Here is an 18,809-nt window from a genome sequence, read left to right on the forward strand (position 1 = left end):
CAATTACCCGACTACAGCTTCATTCGGTCAAACGAACCCTTGACATCGATATATGTATCATACCCGTTCTCGCCTGCGAAGCTGGCTACCTCCGCGGTGGACTCGAATTTCGACCGAAATTTCCATCAATTAAATCACTAAACGCCCAATTGGCCGGAATGTTTGTCTTTTTGCGGAACGAATGTTATACGAATATGCAAATTAGGTTGTACAATGATCGATAACGTAATAATGCTCAGGTACGTGACGGTTCCAGCTGGGCGGGTGAAAAATTGAAATCGAAATAATTAGTATTTTGACGCGGGTAGGGCGAAACAGCGAATCGGGCATCGGGCAAGTACGGCACGATATTCTAACTTTCGCCGACACCGGTAGATGAGAACGAACGAACGAACCAATTCGCAAGCAATTTGGGGAAAATCAAATTTTATTTTTTCCTCGGTATATCGGGGACACGCTCCCGAGTATCACCGAAAAGCCTAACTTCGGGCGTCGCAACGTCTCATTTCTTTAGCTCGGAGATAAAAAGCGGACATATATACGTATACATATCTTTATGTAGTATATAAATTTGGGACACTTTGCGAATTTTGCAACGTCACTTTTACCATCTCCGCTCCAGTCTTCAGAAATAAGACACGAGGTGTCCTTATAAATTTAATAAGGTACTTCTCTTCCTCTCCGTCTTTCTCGCGCCCTTTACGGAGATAGCGCTATACGTATCATAGGGGGTTATAAAATTTTGCGAATAAATATATGCATGTAGAGCGAACACAACGGATACACCACCTTACCGCTCTCAGCGCGTAGAAGGGAAATAGTATAAATTTCATCTATGGTAACGGCGAATATCTCAAGCCACTCGCTCCGCTTCCTTTCCACCCTCGATTCGCCACCCACTTCGAGACTAATTGAATTAGGAGGCGAAGCAAAGGCTCTCCCTATTCCAACGAGAGCGTCGGTGCTAATGTTACATCCTCACCTCTCGATGGCCCGCGCCAGTCGAGTCGAGTTGTAATTTTTCGGTATTACGCGGCAGGGTGTAGTAGTGGAGGGAGAAAAAAAAAAAAAAAAAAAAAAAGAGTAAAGAGGATAAGAAATTCCGTTAATTTTTCATCAAACGACCGCTAGTTTTCCGGCTTCTCGGTTTCCCTCTGCGCATGACGCGCGGTACTTCTCGTCCGGTTTTTCTTACCAAAGAACTTCTCTCTGATTACTGAAATAAGTCTCCTTCTGCCGCCCCCTTTTCCACTCCCCTACTTCCGCCAAAAAAAAAGTCCGCGCTCGGTTTTCCTTCACCACGAGGTCAAGGATCACTCGGTAGCACCGTCAGTGGCGTCTATTATACCGTACAGCGGAGCTAGCTACTTCTTGTTTCACACACGCGGCGATGGGGTGCGGCGGGCGGGTACGAGTGTCGACGCGACGACGACAACGTTCACGTGTCTAAGTAGCTCGTCTCCGACTCTACTCGGTATAGTTGTTGAGCCCGGGGAGAGATAAGTCACAAATAATCTAGCTGAGCGATGCAATATATTTCTTTGCGACATCCAGAGCGCAAACTCGAACGACTCGCCCGTACGCCAGCTACTCGGTGCGGTCGGGTTTCCCGGTGATGTTGGGCATATCTGCCGCTAGCTGACTCGGAGATATCCCGCGCACCGGTATCGTTAGCGTCACCGTACACCGTGGGCGTCAATTTACTGAACATCGTATCACCGACCACCGCATCCGAGTAAGACGTTTTCCACTTTGTTGCGGAATTATACGCAGACGCCTATATACGGGACTTTGAGCCAAAAGAGCGCCGGCACACCGCCCGCGTTATTTCTCGACTCGTTGTTATTCCTTTCGATTTTTTGTCCATCGACGGCGTGAAAAATGACCTCGAACGCGAAGGAAGACCAAAGTAGCCCGGGGCGAGGTCGCGCGAGTCGACGGGGTGTTGCCACCGGTCACGATGATGGCCAAGTTCCGGCGAACGAAGTTCCTCGAGTCGGTGCGGTGTCCGCTCTTTGAAATTTTTCTATCGCGCACGGTCATCCGCGACGATGACCCCGGCGACTCATACTTCGTAACAAGTAGAAAAAGGTGGGGGAACGCGGGAGAAGGGTTGCCGACGGAGAAAGCCTCGGGCGGCAACTCGAGTTTCTACCTAGCGAGGGAAGAAAATCGCGATAACAATGTCGTCCCGGGTTCGGAGCTACGGACCCTTACGCGTCCCGAGGGTCTCTGAGAAAGCATATTCTATTAGCCTAGTGGTTTACATGGCGCCCAACATGCGTAAATAGAGCTAGTAAACCAGCTCACTTTCCGCCGAGGATCACCACCACGGGCGGACGGGGGAGAGAAGGAGAGACGGGGGTGGTCTAGAACGAAGGAGCGGCGGTGTCAGTCAACCGGAGAATTATCAAATGGAAACGGAAACGCTTTTCATCCGTTAGCTTTCTACTTCAAAGTGATTCGCAATTTTTTCAATTTTCGCCACCCCGTCGCCGTTGCGAAGGAAATGTCACGCTGCGAATCAACGTTTCTCCTTTGCCACGAACAGCCGAGAGCCGCTCTCATTATCGCGTACGTACGACTGCGAATAATGATATGGAATTCCAATTTTCCATTCAACGGCAAATTTCACGTCACATTTTTCTTCGATTGAACTCGCGATTCGTGTTTTTTTTTTTTTTTTTTTTTTTTTTTTTTTTTATCTCAAATTTACGATCATCGACGCCGCGATACGAGCGTCGAATCGTAGAAAGGTATACCGTATTGATTAACGGGGAGCGTACAGCCGTGGCAACCACCGGGCGGAAAACTGAACGATATTCTCATGTTTCGAGGTATTTCCAAGTGACAAAAACACCCGGTGTTTAGGATATTATCTCGCATCGGTTCGTCGTCCGTGATACGCGTCGCTATACTTATCGGTACAGCGATACCGATTCCGGCGAGGACCACCGAGAACCGAAATATCGAGAGGACGAGAGAATGATTTTTCTTTTTTCACTTCGGCGGAAAGCGAGGGAAAGAAAGATCCGTCATAAAGTGGAAGGACCGCGGTGACGACCGAGGGGGAAAAGAAGAGGGAAGGAGGCTCGTGCATTTCCATAAGCCTCCTTTTGGGGGTGAAGAATACCGTGGGAACTTGAGGGGCTGAGATGAGGGACCTTGAAAAATAGGCGCCCCATTTGCAAGGAAATCAGTCTCACGTAACGGCGTACTACCGATCTTGGAAAATCTAATGCCCGGGCGTACGTCAAGTGTCAAACGAACTCGAAATCCCGATGTATGAAAAAACTCGAACAGTCATCGTCGACGGTTTTCATATTCGCTGTCCCATCATGCACCGTACGGCGAACATCGCGGTGGTTAATGTTATTCGCCTATCTCCCGAAAGTCAAAATTACTATTCGTCCCCGTTGATTACGGACGTATGAAAACCTTCTTCACTCGAGGAATTAATTAAAACAACATTTCGTTAACACTTTCTCGCACGTGGGGCGTATGAAATCCTGAAATCAATTTTCCACCGCGGCGGACTGATGAATATTTTAATTGACTAATGAAAGCTCTGTATATCCTCTTGCGAAAAGTCGGTATTTTCGCGTCCCAGCGCTTGTCACCTGGGTAACTACGACCTAGCCATACGTTTATACGGTGGCCTAAAAATACCCTAGCTCGGTTTACGATAAATTGGCGAAGCCAAATGGAAATGAAATAAATTCGGAATAAAAAGAAAAAAAAAACAAAAAAAAACAACGAATCGAAAGAATTATATGGAGGTAGCGAAGGTAGGGGGGGGGGGGGGGGGGGAGGAAATTATTGTCAACTCGACAGAAACTATAGGGGATGTATGTATAGGAATAACTTCAAATAACTGTCAATTTCAGCGGTGCGATAGCGCAATTTGCCAGTAAAACGTATACCCTAGCAATTTTGCAGAATTAGCAATTCCATCCCTGCATGCTGCAATAATCATGTTAGATCGTAATTGTTACAACCACCCTCGTCGTATATTTTGTGGCTGGAGTATCGGGTCGAATTTACGACAATGCGCTCGCTGCAATAGTTAAGTAATTTCGAGCCATGCGAAAACCAATGATCATTGTTATTATATTCAAATTTATTCGCCCGGTTCCATCAATTTGATAAACGTTTCGATTATAATTTTCAAAACTGATCAGCGCCGATAGGATAACTCGTTTCCAAGCGGCGTCGGTAGAATCGTCATATTTCGCGACGCCTCCGGTTAATTAATTTCTCTCTATCGTTACGTTACGTATACTTGTAATGGAAATTTGAGCGAGGACCAAAGCCTCATAGGTAAGAAAGATGATACGGATTGCCTCCGGTTCGCATGACTCGAAGAAAAGATTTCCCCGTTCAACAATAAAATGGCAATATCCGACGTCAATAAATTCCGCTCCCCGACTTTTTCAATTGGACGCTCTGCCTGCCCACTGTCCGTGTACATACGTATACGCGAGCCGTGGAGTTACATTCTAACCCTGCAGCGGACGCGTATACCCGGGTCGAGAGATAAAAACTTCCGCGTCGATTTGTATCTCTTATTGCGTATAACGGAAATTTGAATTTTCAATTCACCGTTAAACAGCGGTACGTGTGTCTACTACTACCTCTATGGTCGGTCGGTACATGAATACATACGTACGCGGGTACGTACGTGTGTTGCAAATTTACTCCAACTTCTGCCGGAGGCGGTCCGGTAACAGGAGCAGCAGCGTCGGCTCACCCGGGATGGCGATGCATCGGTGGATAAATTCAATGCCCAAAAACCGCAGAAATACACACAGTTGCGAAAGTATCGCGCATACCCGTCCCGGCTACTCGGCCGGACGGTTCGTTGGAATCGTATATTTCAACGCTGAGGGAAGAAAAAAAGAAGAATTCAGCTGCTGCTCAATTTCAACTACATACGCCCAAAATGGCCGGAATAATTATTGAGCTTTCTCCCCGAAGTCGTCGAGCTCCACCGTCGGAGTAATTTGGCATTTTGAGCCCTCGCGAGGAAACAATTTTGCCCAGAAATTGCAGCGCGGCTACGAACCAACAGCTCCCCATACCCCGCGAAGAATCCGACACGTAATGGAGAACGACTCGAAAAAAAAATAATGATAACAATTTTTGGTCTCTGCGCAATCGAGGTTGGGCCCGGAATCTCCTGATTACACCGTAGATCGATCAACTTCCCAGGATACGTATAATGCGTGTTGTTAATTTGTTCTACATTTAATTCTATTTCTGGTTCTTTCCCTCGGTCGCATTATTACATAGTTGGAGATTCGTTTCGGCTGAAAAGGTTCTCGAACGTTTCAGGGATCGACGATTTATTTGAACTAAGATGTGAGTATACTCGACTCGCGAAAGCCTCGAAAACACAGATTTTATTCCAACACGGTCCTCGGTACTTTATCTTTCTACGAAGCTACCCTTTCAAGCATTGTTTGCAGACAGAATTGTTTAGTATCCGGAATAAAATGACCAAAGAAACAAATCGAGAGGAAGAAGACCCTGCGTCGGATCGATTGCGTAAGCCTAATCAAACACCGAATCCGTCGTCGTCGTCGACTGCATTCGCCTCGGTTCTCGAGCACGGCGATCGAATAATAGAGGCGCGTTGTACGAGGCGATTGCACGGGAGTGAAAAAAACTTGAAAAGTACTCGAGATTCTTTTATTCCCTCGCTTCGGGTTATAATTTCGAAGTAATAAACCGTAGACCAAATTAACTAACAGCGGAAAAATGTTCGCTTTATATACGGTCGAGTTTTATTTAGCATGGAAACAAAGATGAGAGTAAACAGTTTTTGTAAAAGTCCCGAGCATTGACATAGGTCAGATATATTCAACAGCAACGATAGAACTGAAATTAAAACGTTTTCGTGCACCCGCACTCGACTTTTCATTGCTCTTTCAGCTCCGGTTTTTTTTTGTTTTTTGTTTTTCGTTTTTTTTTTCCACCAGATCCTCTCTATTGAAATAAAGCCGGTTTAATTTTTTATTGCCATGAAAAGCACCCGGTTCGGTAGAGTACGTTAAAACACGTTTTTCATTTCAGAGTCGAAGGGAAGCGGCATAATTGCATCCTAGAAACAGTAGTTTTATAGTCCGTCTACAATCCAGGTTATGAGAGTGGAACGTAGGTGAAAAATACTGAAAAAAACGAGATGTACCGGGTGACGTTTCGTTCGTTCGCTGTTCGGCCGATGGAAACTCGAAGCTCGGCGATCTCGGAAAGATGAATCCGTCGACTACCGAGCGAAGCCGGTCAACCGATCGAGATACCTCAATTTTTCCGAACGAAGCACGCGCGTACATAATGAAAAAAAAAGTAACGAATCGTTGGCCAACTTCTACAGCGTTAATAATTAAAGAGTATTCGACGTCAAATTTCACCGAGACAACTATAATAAACACCCCACCAACGTTTACAAAGGATACAAAATTAGTCAAGCATGATAATTGGCAACTCGACAAGGTTCAATTAAGTTGTCCGAGGGATAATTCCGCGGGCTTTGTTTGTCTCCTAAAGTCCGTTCGTCTGTGAATCCGTTCATCCATCAATTTTCTCATTATTCTCCACCGTAGCCCCGTACACCCGTACACCAATTTCGTCTCTGTTTATTTTCTCACAGGAGCATCGAGTGATTCGAATCTTTTGAAACGCGAACTCGGCGGTACCTCGGCCTCCGTCCCTTCGAAACCCGACATTTCGACCGCATTCGGGTGTCCCTGGTTTTTGACCATTTTACACATTGCGTCGCGAGGTGAGAGGCGGTTGTGATTGAATTTCTAATGAGATCGGCGTTGCATTGCGCCACGTCAGACCTGTACAGCTGCGGTATCGAGAGATTCGATCTTTGACGGATTGTCGCCGCAGTAGAAATTACAGCAGGTGCGAGGTCCTCTCAAATTTCGCGCAAAGGACATTTTTCAATTAAAACACGCGCGAGTCGCGGCACGGGATGGATGCATGCATGCATTAAGGACCGACGGCGAGCTTTTATCTAGAGTATCGTTAAAATTGCAAAAAATTTACATTTTTTACATCGCACGGGAAACCTACCGCTGCAGGGTCCCTCGTACGTGTGTAACGTACGTTATACACGTATGGATTTCCATTGGAAATTTTCACCTGCAAAAGGAGCGAGCGACTAGACACGCGCTTTGTCGTATAGATATATATTCGCGGAGTTTACCCAACTTGTAATCTCACAAACACGAAGAGTTTTATACACCCGACGTTCTAATACGTTCGAGTCGACCGTAGTTAGCTCCGAGAGCGCTCGAAAAATTCGTTCGCGATAAGAAGCGCTTATCAACACCTCTGTAAACTCTGCTGTAATATCCGCATTCAAACATTAAAAATTGAAACATCATAGTTGGTAAATAGACCGGAATACCGTAACGTGAAAAACGATGAAACGAAAGAATTCATTCGTCGCTCAGGTCTGAAATTATCCGAGTGAAAAATAGGAAAATTTCGAGGTGCGGCCGGGGCGAAAATTTGTGCAAATTTGAAAAGCGATGAAAAATTTGGTATTCCTTTTAATGAAAAACAGATCGCGTGATCCGAGAGATCCATTCATCGGCCGACCGAAAATGTAGTGGAGATAGAGCGACGTCGCGCGGTATTTATGTCGGTAATCCGGTATAGAAATCGCAAATGAATCGAACGCCGTTCGAAACTACCCGGGTAGAATGATCGATGGAGAGGGTATATATATATTTCGTATCTTGTTCACGGAGTACCAGAGCCATTCTACCGGATGCTCTTTATTATCATCCCGCACCACCGTCGCTACACGCGACGTCGAGCCGCGTCTCCGATTCTTCCACCGTGCGGACAACGCGGAAAAAGAAACACGCGGAAGTAAAAACTCTCCCTTATGATTCCGAAAGTATATCGTAGAAACTCGTACGTTAGATACTGTGTATGTGTGTACCGCACATGTCCCGACAGCGTATTATATCGTACGACGGGAGATCTTGTTCTCCACGCATATATCTGTATTCGGATATAACGAGGGATACAAACGCCATTATCGTATAACGATAAACAAAGCTGCTGTTCGGCATCCACGTACATTCGGTTATACGTACGTACGTACGTGTATTCTAGGTGTTACCTATATACCGCGGTATCGGGTAAACTTTGAAGGGAGGCTTTACGCGCGGTGGGTAATTGTAATAAGCTCTTGATTAAGCTGCAACTTCCCGGAGCTCAAACGAGCGCCATTATTTATGACGTTTGAGGGGATCCGACGGCAACGCGACGTTCCCGCGTGTACACCTGACATTTGGACGTCGGCACGCGTCCGCGAGATTTTCTGATATTCTCTCGAAGAGTCCGGACGAATCGCGACTTCTCGTACGCGGTGCACATTACGTTGTATCGCCCGGGCGTATATCGTAATTGCAGCATCCGTCGGGGGTAGCTGAAAATATGGAGTTTTCCTAGAACAAGCTGAGCGTCGCAATATGATGAAACCGAGGTAGTCTTTTGTGAAAAAGGCAATTATATTTTCTACGCCACGCGGTATTATAAGTGCAGCGTAGGTATAACGTGTATTCGCGGCAACACCGTGCCGGTGTACTTATAAAGAGCTGAAAAGCACGCCGTTCGGGTGGTTCCCTCGCCGCGTGGTTGATAATGAAAAGCACGAGATATTTCGTATAAAAGCCCGATGGGAGTCGGGGCGTCTGGCTAATCTTAATTCAATTTGACTCAACCCGCTGCGGTGAACCGCTACTGTAAAAATATATCCAGATGTCGTTTATTTTTCGAGATGATTTTATACCGGAAGAGAAGGGGGTGACCCCAGTAACGTCAGCGGGGATATACTTTGGTAAAACAACCCTTCCGTTTGTTTTTAATCTCCCTCGCGATCTCTCGCCACGCCATCGAGTTCAACGGAACGAGCCTCCGAAATACCCCTGAGATATCTCCTCGACTCGACACGCTGTATAAATTCAGGCTTTTCGGCGAAAAACGAAGAATACGTTGTATGTATTAAGGACAACGGAAGGGTCAACCTTTGACGACCCTCCCCCGTTCGTTTTTTCTCCGTTGCATGGCGGGCGTCGTTTTTTTTTTCTCAATCGGGACTCGTTGTCAGTTACAGAGTATTTTATCTCGCCGGTGTACCGGTTGCGACTGTTTCTCGAGAAATATCAATTGTGATCCGATTGAATCGCGGAGAGATCAATCGGAAATAGAGGAGTTCGCGATAAACCGAGCGGCGGAAATATATCGCCGGGCGGTTGTTCGCTTTTGGAATTGTAATCTTCTTTGGAAATCTCTATTGTGGACGAAGTTCAATTCCGTTTACCTTTCTTGTTTCAGCCGGTTCGGGTCTTGCGAGTGTAGTGGCCGGAAGCAGCAAGCCAACCAGAATATCCGACAAGGCCTACTTTGACGACATTTCGCCGAGGAACGTCACCGCGATAGTCGGGCAGACGGCGATCTTAAGGTGCCGTGTCAAACACCCTGGCGCCCGTACGGTAAGTGCTTCGCTCCGGTCCTAATTGTAAGGCGTACATTTCATCTACGGTCGTACGGGCCACTTAGCAAAAGCAATTACTCCGTTAATTGCGCAAAGATAAGTGTGCCCCAGCTACTGATGTACACGTATCATCTTGTAAAGTGCAACGCTTCGTGAGTAATACGCCAAACTCGCACGACGAGCGAACGGAGGAGCTGATATATCCGATGCTACGAGAAACTCGCCTCTTTAATTCTTTGTACTTTTTTTTTCCATTCTACGCAGACAGGTTGAATTTGTACTTTTTAACGCCGAGTTACCTGGGCTACCGTTATCGAAATTACCGAGGGGAAAAAAGTAATCAACTACACAGCTGATGTAAACGTGTAGAATACAGGGCGGTAACTCGATAGGCATACACGGGGGTTGATGAGGACCGCGAGCGGTAGAGGTGCGGGCGAGCAGGAAAATGGGCATGTGGTTTAAGACTCGCAGGTAGTTAGTTGAGAGAGATTATGTAATTAGAATTTAGACACTTGCGTGCAAACAGCAGCCCTCGGAAAGACGGTGGGGGCGCCGCGGCAACGGCTGAAACTTTTAAAAGACTTCCTTATTTACCGTGAGTTCAGCGATACGCGTTGCGGGAGACGAGACGGGATGCGCTTTTTTTTAAGGGTGCCTCAACCTCTTCGGATTATCGAGTGTAGTTCACTGCAAAATAGCGGTATCCGATGAAGCAATCGAATACACTTGACCAAAGCAAAGAGCTCGTAGGACAACATCAGAGCAGGTGAACTGTGTTCGAGTCTTTGATATCCCGTGCACAAGGTGCACAGGATATTGGCTCAAGGGTAGGAAAAGTTTCGAACAAACCAGAGACGCGAACAACGTCTTTCCGGAATACGCTTCAGAAATTGATCAATGGTCAGAGATATTGCACCAATTTTACAGTTTATCAGTTTCCCTCGCCCTCGGTTGAACTCTACGCTATGAAAACCTGCGAGATACAATTTAATTTTTCCCGTTTCCAGGCTAACTTTCGTACCTCGTCACCGCGACGCGTTCGAAACTTCCCTTCGAACGGACCTCCAATTGTACAATGGTCGGTGGAGAACAATCGCGTCTGTGCCGCGACCGGGGACGTACATCATTCATTGAAATGGCTCGTAGTACCAGTTCACGTGTATAATAATTGCTACGACGAGGAACCGGTTCGTCGCGGCGTCCGCGTCGTGTCGATAGAAGACAACGTGAGGCGTTCGACGACACTTTGAAAAGATAAATGAAGACAAAGCTACGAACGAACGATGTTGAAAAATTGTAGAAGTCAGCTTGAAGTTAATTGCGAATTCCCGATAGCTTTTCAACTCGGTATATTACGGCCTCGATGAAAACTCATTAAAACATTCGGGAGGAGAGCATATCGATCAAAGACATGTGAAAAACGGAGGTAGAATGCGAGGAAAATATAAAATTCCGACTAACCGTAACGGGACCATTTGCCAGGCATCAACGGGCCCAGCTCTCATTCGGGGGAAACGTCGCATCATTTTTTCCCAAAGCTCCAAGATCAAAGCAGAACGACTCGGTTATAGAGGTGACGCGGTTAATTTATTGAAAATTGCCCGATACACGGAGAGTTTTACGAGCGGTGGTGTAGTGGAACTGCATGAATGCCGGCTGCGCGCCTCTATGGATACTCGTAAACGGGTGTTTGAAGAAATTGTTCATTACGTTTGCGAGAGCTGCGGGGAGCACGCAGAAATATAATATGTCGACAAATTGGTAACTTTTGAAGTACGAGGTTCACCAGCACCACCACCGCCGTGTACAAGTACGTCCGTGTACCGTTGAACCGCGTCGATATAGCTACGGCGCTGCCATCCCCGCTTAACAGAAAATCATTAAAAACTTCGGAGCGATTTTTCCCGCCTAAACTTTTGCGATTTTTCATTATTTCTTTCACCCCCGTAACGATTCAGCGCACAGCTCGAATCGGTCGTCCGCTCTCTCCCGACTATCGTTCGACTAATTTCTCCGTAATACAATTTGATTATTACGTTTGTTTATTACATTCGTTATGATTTTTCCCCGCTATATTCCGCGGCGGTTGAGCGAGGTAAGTTTTACGGCCGCGCCGCTTCATTCCACCCCCGCTCCGAAAATATTCTATTATCTCATAACAAAAGGTAATCACGAGATTGGTCCAGCCCGTGCGACCGCGGAGTCATATTGTTCCCCGATACAGTAACTCGTATCATCCGAACGATACACAATCGCGGACAGATTGATTTCTCTAATGCAATTGGGCTGAGATTTTATGATTTCCCGCAATCCGCGGCTACCGACCTCCTATTCTCTCCGTATCTTCTTCTCCCTTTATTTCCACCCCCTCTCTCTTTTTCTCGTCCGTCCGTATCGCCTCGCCGCTCCGGCCAGCTCGGAGTCACGTGGACAAGTTCGATAATTGATTTAACGCCAGCTTAAGGATATAATATAACTACCCCCGTCTGTGTGTACCTGCAGGGTCCTACGCTCACCGGTTAAACTTAGTTTAATTAAACCCTGGATTTATCGGGCAAACCTTGACACGGATATACAGCGGGATACGGAGGACGGGGGAACATCGGGTGACGGACATATTTAACCCTTGGAATATTAAGCTCGAATGTAAATAGGGAAAATCGAAAAGTGCCGCGCGGGGCGGAGATACATCTTTCGCTCGAAATTACGCCGGTGATCCGAATATGTAAAAAGTGCTCGTTACGTATTCCGAGGCTGAGGAGTCTCAGCTTTTGTCTCGTCGTCGGAAGCTCCGTCGTCGGTTGATCCGGGAAGGGAGGGCGATACCGCCGTGTAAGCCACCGACTAAAACGCTCCGATAGAGATTCGTGCTTGTAATGTGTACTATATGTCGTTAGCAGTGGCTCTTTTGTGTCGTGAGTCGCGAAATGGGAAGTGGGCCTCGTCGTGTTTCGAGTTTGCTCGAGACGGAGTTGGTTGAGGGTCCTTCGTCCGACTCGAGTTGCCGGACAGTCGTGACGGACGAGATATTAGCCATTTTTTGTTTCCGCGCATAAGTCATGCTCTGGTTATCTCCGTCCACCCCCTACCTAACTCGTATACATCCCCGCGCTCTTCCCCCTTCCGCTTCTACGAGGTACGACCATTAGGGGTTTAGGCGAAATCTGTTATACGGGAACAAAGACGATTACTTCTCGAAAAAGATGGAACGGATGAATGGGAAATCTAGCGAAAATAACCGGCCAGCGGACGGTCACTCCGTGAATGCTGATTGAGGTTCTTTCGGAAGTGAAATTGTTCCCCGTCACGTCACGTCGACCGATCCTCGGCGAACGCGAATACCGCGAGATCGGAGATATTCGTGGAAAAGTTGCCGTCCAATTTTTTCCAAGTCATTTTCTCGATCCGCGCAAAGATGCAGATTCTGGAGTTTACGTATCACACCGGATGGGGAAGAAGCGTGAGATTCTCCAAGAGTGTTGGTTGCGGTTAACGCGTGCACGTGCTCTTCTCGCGTACGGAATTGTATGTCCTTTTCATCCGAGTTAGTAGAGACCGGTGGAGGTGGAGAGGTTAATTTAAACAAGCCTCGAAGAGCCCCCGAACACCCCCGAATACCCCGAAATCACCGCCGAAAACCTTCCCGAATATCTGCCCCCTGAACTACCCGAACCGGGCTACTAAGATGCCTGATTGTGGGCTTAGCTTTAATGTCTCCAATTTTTAGTCCCTTTTAATCACCTCCGTGCGAGGATCTTCTCGAAGTCCCTCCTCCTCCGCCGCACCGTCCCGCCCCTGATCTAATCCTTCTAATCTCTTTATTATTCACTTTCTCCATTTAGTTAAAATACAAAACAAAATCTTCCGAGTCGTCTCGGAAAAATGCAACATCTAAAATAAATGCCACAGCTTCGGAGTCGGAAATTCTAAAAGTTCGTGCATTCGCGAAATAAATTGATCAAACATAGAGTCATTTGCGAACGATTGTACGAGGAACTTTCGGGTAAATTTGTAGCGAGGACTAGTTTTCCACGGTGATTGTACGTTCGTGCTTATCGCGAATAAGCGAGGGATCGGCCGCGATTGGGCATCCTAAAAAATAATTCTCGCTAGAAAAAAAGTCCGCGGTGACTCGCGCGTGCCTCCGTATAGATCAAAAATACGCCGAGGAACCCCCTCCCGTCCTCAGCCTTGATTTGTAAAACCGCGGGGCGACCCATAAACAATTCTGCAAACGTGAACGGAATGTGTAACAAAGTCCCGAACGGCGAGGGGGGTTCGCGCTCGCTAGTCCTTGAAATATATCAGTATGCGGAAGTTATTCATCGCATTAAACCGAACGAACGTTGCGTGCTCCGACCTATATTCCGATTCTCGATGCAGTCATTTGCTACATTTATCATTGCCACCTCCGCAATTTTAGCGGACGAGAAAAAATATATAAAGCAGCGTCAACAAAAATAGAACGAACATACTCACGTCCAATTATCGCGTATAACGCATCGCAAAAAAAACATAAAACAAACCAACTGAATTAGCGAGTGCTCCGTATCGTTTTGAGTAATTGCGCGAGTTTGTAGCACCGTTAATTTAGTTGAAATTGCATAATTACCGAGATAATTCTCCTACGTCGCGCGTACGCGAGTACCTACACACGTGTCACAATCGTCATAATTAATTAATCCACCGCTCATTGCCGCGCTGCAGCTGCAATTTGCGACGCTTCAACGGCAGTTTGTTTACCGGCACATTTTCTGGAAAAATTTCGCGAAAAATTTGCGATCGATTCACAGCCTTCGCTGACAATAGGGCGACGTTACTAGCCTGAATTCCGAGGATCCGTATTCACGACCGTCCCGGTGCTCTATATATTCAATTCAGGTATCTCAGCTCCCTGAATTACACGATGTTAAAGCTATTCGGATATATAAGACAGAAGAGACGGAACAAGACTGTTTGCCATGAACTCGAGCGGGTCTGTCTCAGCGTGAAATATTTGCACCCGAGAATCTTCTCTCTCGCGATCGGTATTGCGCGAGCAATTAGAACAGAGGCAAACGAAGCAACGGCAGAAGCACCGACGCCAGCAGCCGGGTGAACGAGGACGCGCTCGTACGCCAGCCAGTCTAAAGTGTTTGAGAAACGACGGCCTAACGACAGCCCCTCGCTTATCTTCTCTTCCATAAATTCGACCCGCAAAACCCATACGTCGAATGTCTCGCCAGACGATTTACTCGATTTGATCCGGCGAAGCCTCCTCGAGTCTCTCGCCTGTACACCACTCCGCGCGCTCCTGATGTAATCGGTGTGGCGTTAAACGTCGCCGACAAATTTACTCTCGGTTCGCTTATTGTCCGAAAGATCGTAATTACCCAGCCGATCCGTCGGCGATCAACGGAACTATGGTGCGTACAACGATGATACGTCAACCGAAACACCGTCTTATCGCCTCATCGGTGAGTGGAAATCGATGCCGATCGGACGAACAAAATTCATTCGGTTTCGATCGAGCGTTTTCGTAGCGCATCCGTTCACGATTAGAGAAAATCTGTCGAAAGATGGGAATCTCGTCGACCGCGCGTTACATCGTGTTGACGTTTTCGCGAAAAAACCACCTCTGACCGAGTCGGAGGAAGATTCTTTTTGGCGACTTTGAGAGCGAAACGAGTCAACAGCTCTACGATATTCCAGTAAAACATGCGACACGGCGTAAACGAACATTCCGCCATTCTGCATGTCTGTTATATCTGTAAGGCACGTACAAGCTTTGATACCCGAGTAAATTGCTGCGAGGCTTTTGAAACTGCGAGTTCTCCGGTGATTATTTCAGGTGCTTTATGCGCTGTGGTTTGTACCGAGTAAGTAGATTGTTAACGTGCTTTTCTAGTCTGAAATAGGTTTTCTTTTATTTCTTCTTCCTCTTCAAAGTTGCCGACGAACCGGAGCGCTTGTTTGCGGTACGAATGAATTGCTTCTGATCGCACGTCGGGTGGTAATTTACGGTGACAATTTCAACGACAGGTAATCGATAAGTGAAAAAAATTTTCGGCCCGGGTCTTCGATCTGAATTGAAAAGTTTTATTGCCAATCTTAACTTGTTATTCGTTGAAAAATCAAACACACTCGCGCGTTCGTTTGCGGCGTGAACTCGACTCATCGTCAGACGGGTGAACAAATGCACGAATCAGATTTTATCGTTTGTTTCCCGTGATTTCATCAAAAAGTTATTAGCGTAGTTCAAAGTTCGGGAGGCGGTGTTGCGATTCGTTCGAAACGTCGTCGGTGGCATAGGTCTGGTGACATCAATGCTCCGAAATTAGAGAACTTGATGGCAACTTTCGAAACGATCGTGACTAGATTCCCGAATTAATATGTATCCGAAGTTAGTCCCCCCGCTCTTATGATTCGCAAAACGGAGGTAGACGTGTCGGTCGGGGTACCACGGTTATGTAAATCACGTGATATCCGTATGTATGTAAATACTGGAGCAAAATTCCAGTCTATTGTCGTAACAACTGACTTTCGGCGCGAGTTGACAATGCTCTCTCTATTTCGATGGTGAATATTAATTTTTAGCTTTCGTGCAAAGAATTTCGAACAATCGGCACCGTGACCGTGACGAGGTTTTCACAGATATATATTCCGTAAACTCCGTACCCGTAGTGTCGCACACTTTCCGATAAATCAGAGCCAATTTCGGAGGGAATAAATTCATTGAAGTGGATAACTGCATTGTGCCAACGACGTTGCACGAACACATCCGATTATTGGCGAAACTGGATTTCGGCATTTCTTCAACCCCCTGGACCATTGCCAAGGGATGTTGTTTCCTGTCGACAGGGGCCGGTGGCGCGGAAGAATCGATTCGGTTATTGAAATAATGTCGGTGGTTGAGTACGGGGTACCTGCACTTTTATTGCTTTTCGCCGTACGGCTCCGGTGTCGCGAAGACACACCATCCTCTCGAATTACACGCACTTACCGATATCCCAAAACTTTCTCGACGATAATTCCTACGTCCGCGTCTCATCGATAGTTCGATATCGCACTCGAGTTGTAACTGTAACAATTCCCCGGAAGCCCGATACCTGGGTAGAATTGAATTGCAGAAGGTGAGACTACCAGATGCCACGTCGCGCGTACCTACATTTTCACAGAATATTCACACTACGTGAAATCTGCCAACAGTCCTTCCTGTCCAGCGGTCACGTTACGCGTGCAACTTCTGCGAGCGCAGAGGCGAGCGAACGCGAAACGGTAGAAGATGGTCAAATTGCCGCGAGGGTAGCTAACCGATAAAGTCCGTCGAGTCGTTTTTGTCGCGTACGGAGAACTACAACGGTATACAACCGGTGTCACGTAACCGGCGAAAAAGAGAGCGCTTGCCTGTCAAAGTAATCAGCAAAAATACCGGTTTACGGTTACCGCGTTGGACCCTGTCAATTGGGCGGGGGGATGTTTTTCGGAACCCCAGTTTCGAGTGTCGGTTGACGAATGTCCGATGGCCGAAAAATCAACGATATCGAATGCAAAGTAATTCGACGTGTTTCACCAGAATTCGCGATGTCGATATTTCAAAATCGAAACTCTGTACGTACATCCGTGCACAGCACATCGTATGAGCAACGTATCCCGAGTTTAGTCGTAATCGTCAGCGGAGAAGGACGAGGCTGTAACAGCAGTTGACCCAGTTCAGGTGCGACTTTCAACAGAGCTTTAGTTATTTTACGGGCAAAGTTCAACTGTGCCGGGCTCGGTCGCTGCCAAAGGTACCTATTGAGCGGCGGCGCATGGATCCACCCCCAGATTTCTGATCGGGCGAGTGATATTTCTCGTTCGATCGCCAGTTTCATACGGTATGCTATAGATTCGACGATGAAACGCGAACTCGAACAACCGAAGCTACCCACCGTGCGCTCTTACCACTCCCGATAAGGAAGCTGCGAAAAAAATTCTCGAGGCACTCCCATTGTCTCGCGGGGAGCCGATATCGACCATTCGCCAAAAACCATCTCAAGTTTATCTACTTTACACTACACAGCATCCGCGTTTGTTCGTCGTCGCGACCACAGCTGTACAACGGAAAAACGTAAAAATAATCCGCGCTATTCGGTACGCGGGTGAAACCGATTGAGTCGTATGATCCGCAAATATAAAGTTTACTTTCGACGAAATCTGTGACCCATACACCAATAAGCGGCAGCTTCGAAGATCCCCGAACAACTATCGTATCGAAAAAGTTGAACGCTTAACCAACACATTGTTGGTTCATTTGTTGTTTTTTTTTTTTGTATTCTGGAAAATAAATTGTGTCTTGAGAGAGAGAGAGAGAGTGTGGTTCTTTCATCTTCCATCGAACAGTCGTGTTCGTCACCTTTTTTCTCGTTGGCCAGGAATTACATTACCGTATCAGCGGACGACGATGAAGAAGCGGAGGGTAAGAGACCGGTCACTCTTATTGTTGGTGTTCAAAGAAACAGAAGTAAAAGATGATGAAGGAGCCACTGCAGCGTTGGGCGGGGGCAGGTTCCCCGGATTTATGCAGGAAAAGGCCTACGTTGCGTAGGTTCATAACAGCAACGAGGAGATACGACTGTCCCGCGAGTCTCGTCGGACTTTCCGTGCCTTCCTTTCGTCGCCCTCCACGTTTTTTCTCATCTCTCACTCTCGGTATCCTCGAACCTTCGACTGTTGTCGAGATCCCTGCTCTCTTACATTAGTTTTTCGCACTTTTCATTCTTCGTCCCTCGCTCCCCTATTTCCCCGCTCCCATCCTGTGGGCAAAAAAGTGAAAATTCGCATTTCGCTTCGACGGATACGCTTCGTCTCACACAGACACTTCCGGTTCCGAGTTAAATCCAAAGTCTCAGTCGTATCTCACGCCAAGCGTTGTTCCTGACCAAAATCCGTCATCCGACGTCCGATCCGATCCCCGAGGACTCGATATGGCTACAGAGAAACGGAGAACGGAAAAGCTCCTATTGAAAGAGAGAGATACAGAAATAAAAGTTGGAGAAAGATCGAAATAGGGAGAGAAGGAGAGCCACCGTTCGGTAACTTCTCTCGTAAACCAAGCGTAGAATCCTCGTTTTTGTTTAGCCCCTTCAAAACACCCGGAGGCAAACGCGGAGATTGGCCTAATTAACAAATAGAACGTGCGGCTACGTATAGCCTCGGTTTCCCTCACAATCAGTTTTTCACCCCTTATTCGCCATGTGTGTGTCTTTCAGCGTGTGCGGGGTATGTATATCGTCGTTGCGGAGCGTGTAGCCGGAGAATTGTT

At 47.0% G+C, this 18,809-nt stretch overlaps 1 protein-coding gene across 7 annotated transcripts in view; it reads left to right on the forward strand.

Annotated features, from left to right (window-relative positions):
- LOC105693461 (hemicentin-2-like) overlaps positions 1-18,809 on the forward strand; it is a 121,177-nt gene that overhangs the window by 64,423 nt on the left and 37,945 nt on the right. For all 7 annotated transcript variants that reach the window (XM_048659715.1, XM_048659719.1, XM_048659727.1 and 4 more), the window contains one exon: positions 9,364-9,521. In XM_048659715.1, coding sequence (XP_048515672.1) covers positions 9,364-9,521 — 158 coding nt within the window. The remainder of the gene's footprint in view (positions 1-9,363; positions 9,522-18,809) is intronic.

This window comes from Athalia rosae, chromosome 1 (assembly GCF_917208135.1).
Source record: "Athalia rosae chromosome 1, iyAthRosa1.1, whole genome shotgun sequence".
Classification (NCBI taxonomy): domain Eukaryota; kingdom Metazoa; phylum Arthropoda; class Insecta; order Hymenoptera; family Athaliidae; genus Athalia; species Athalia rosae.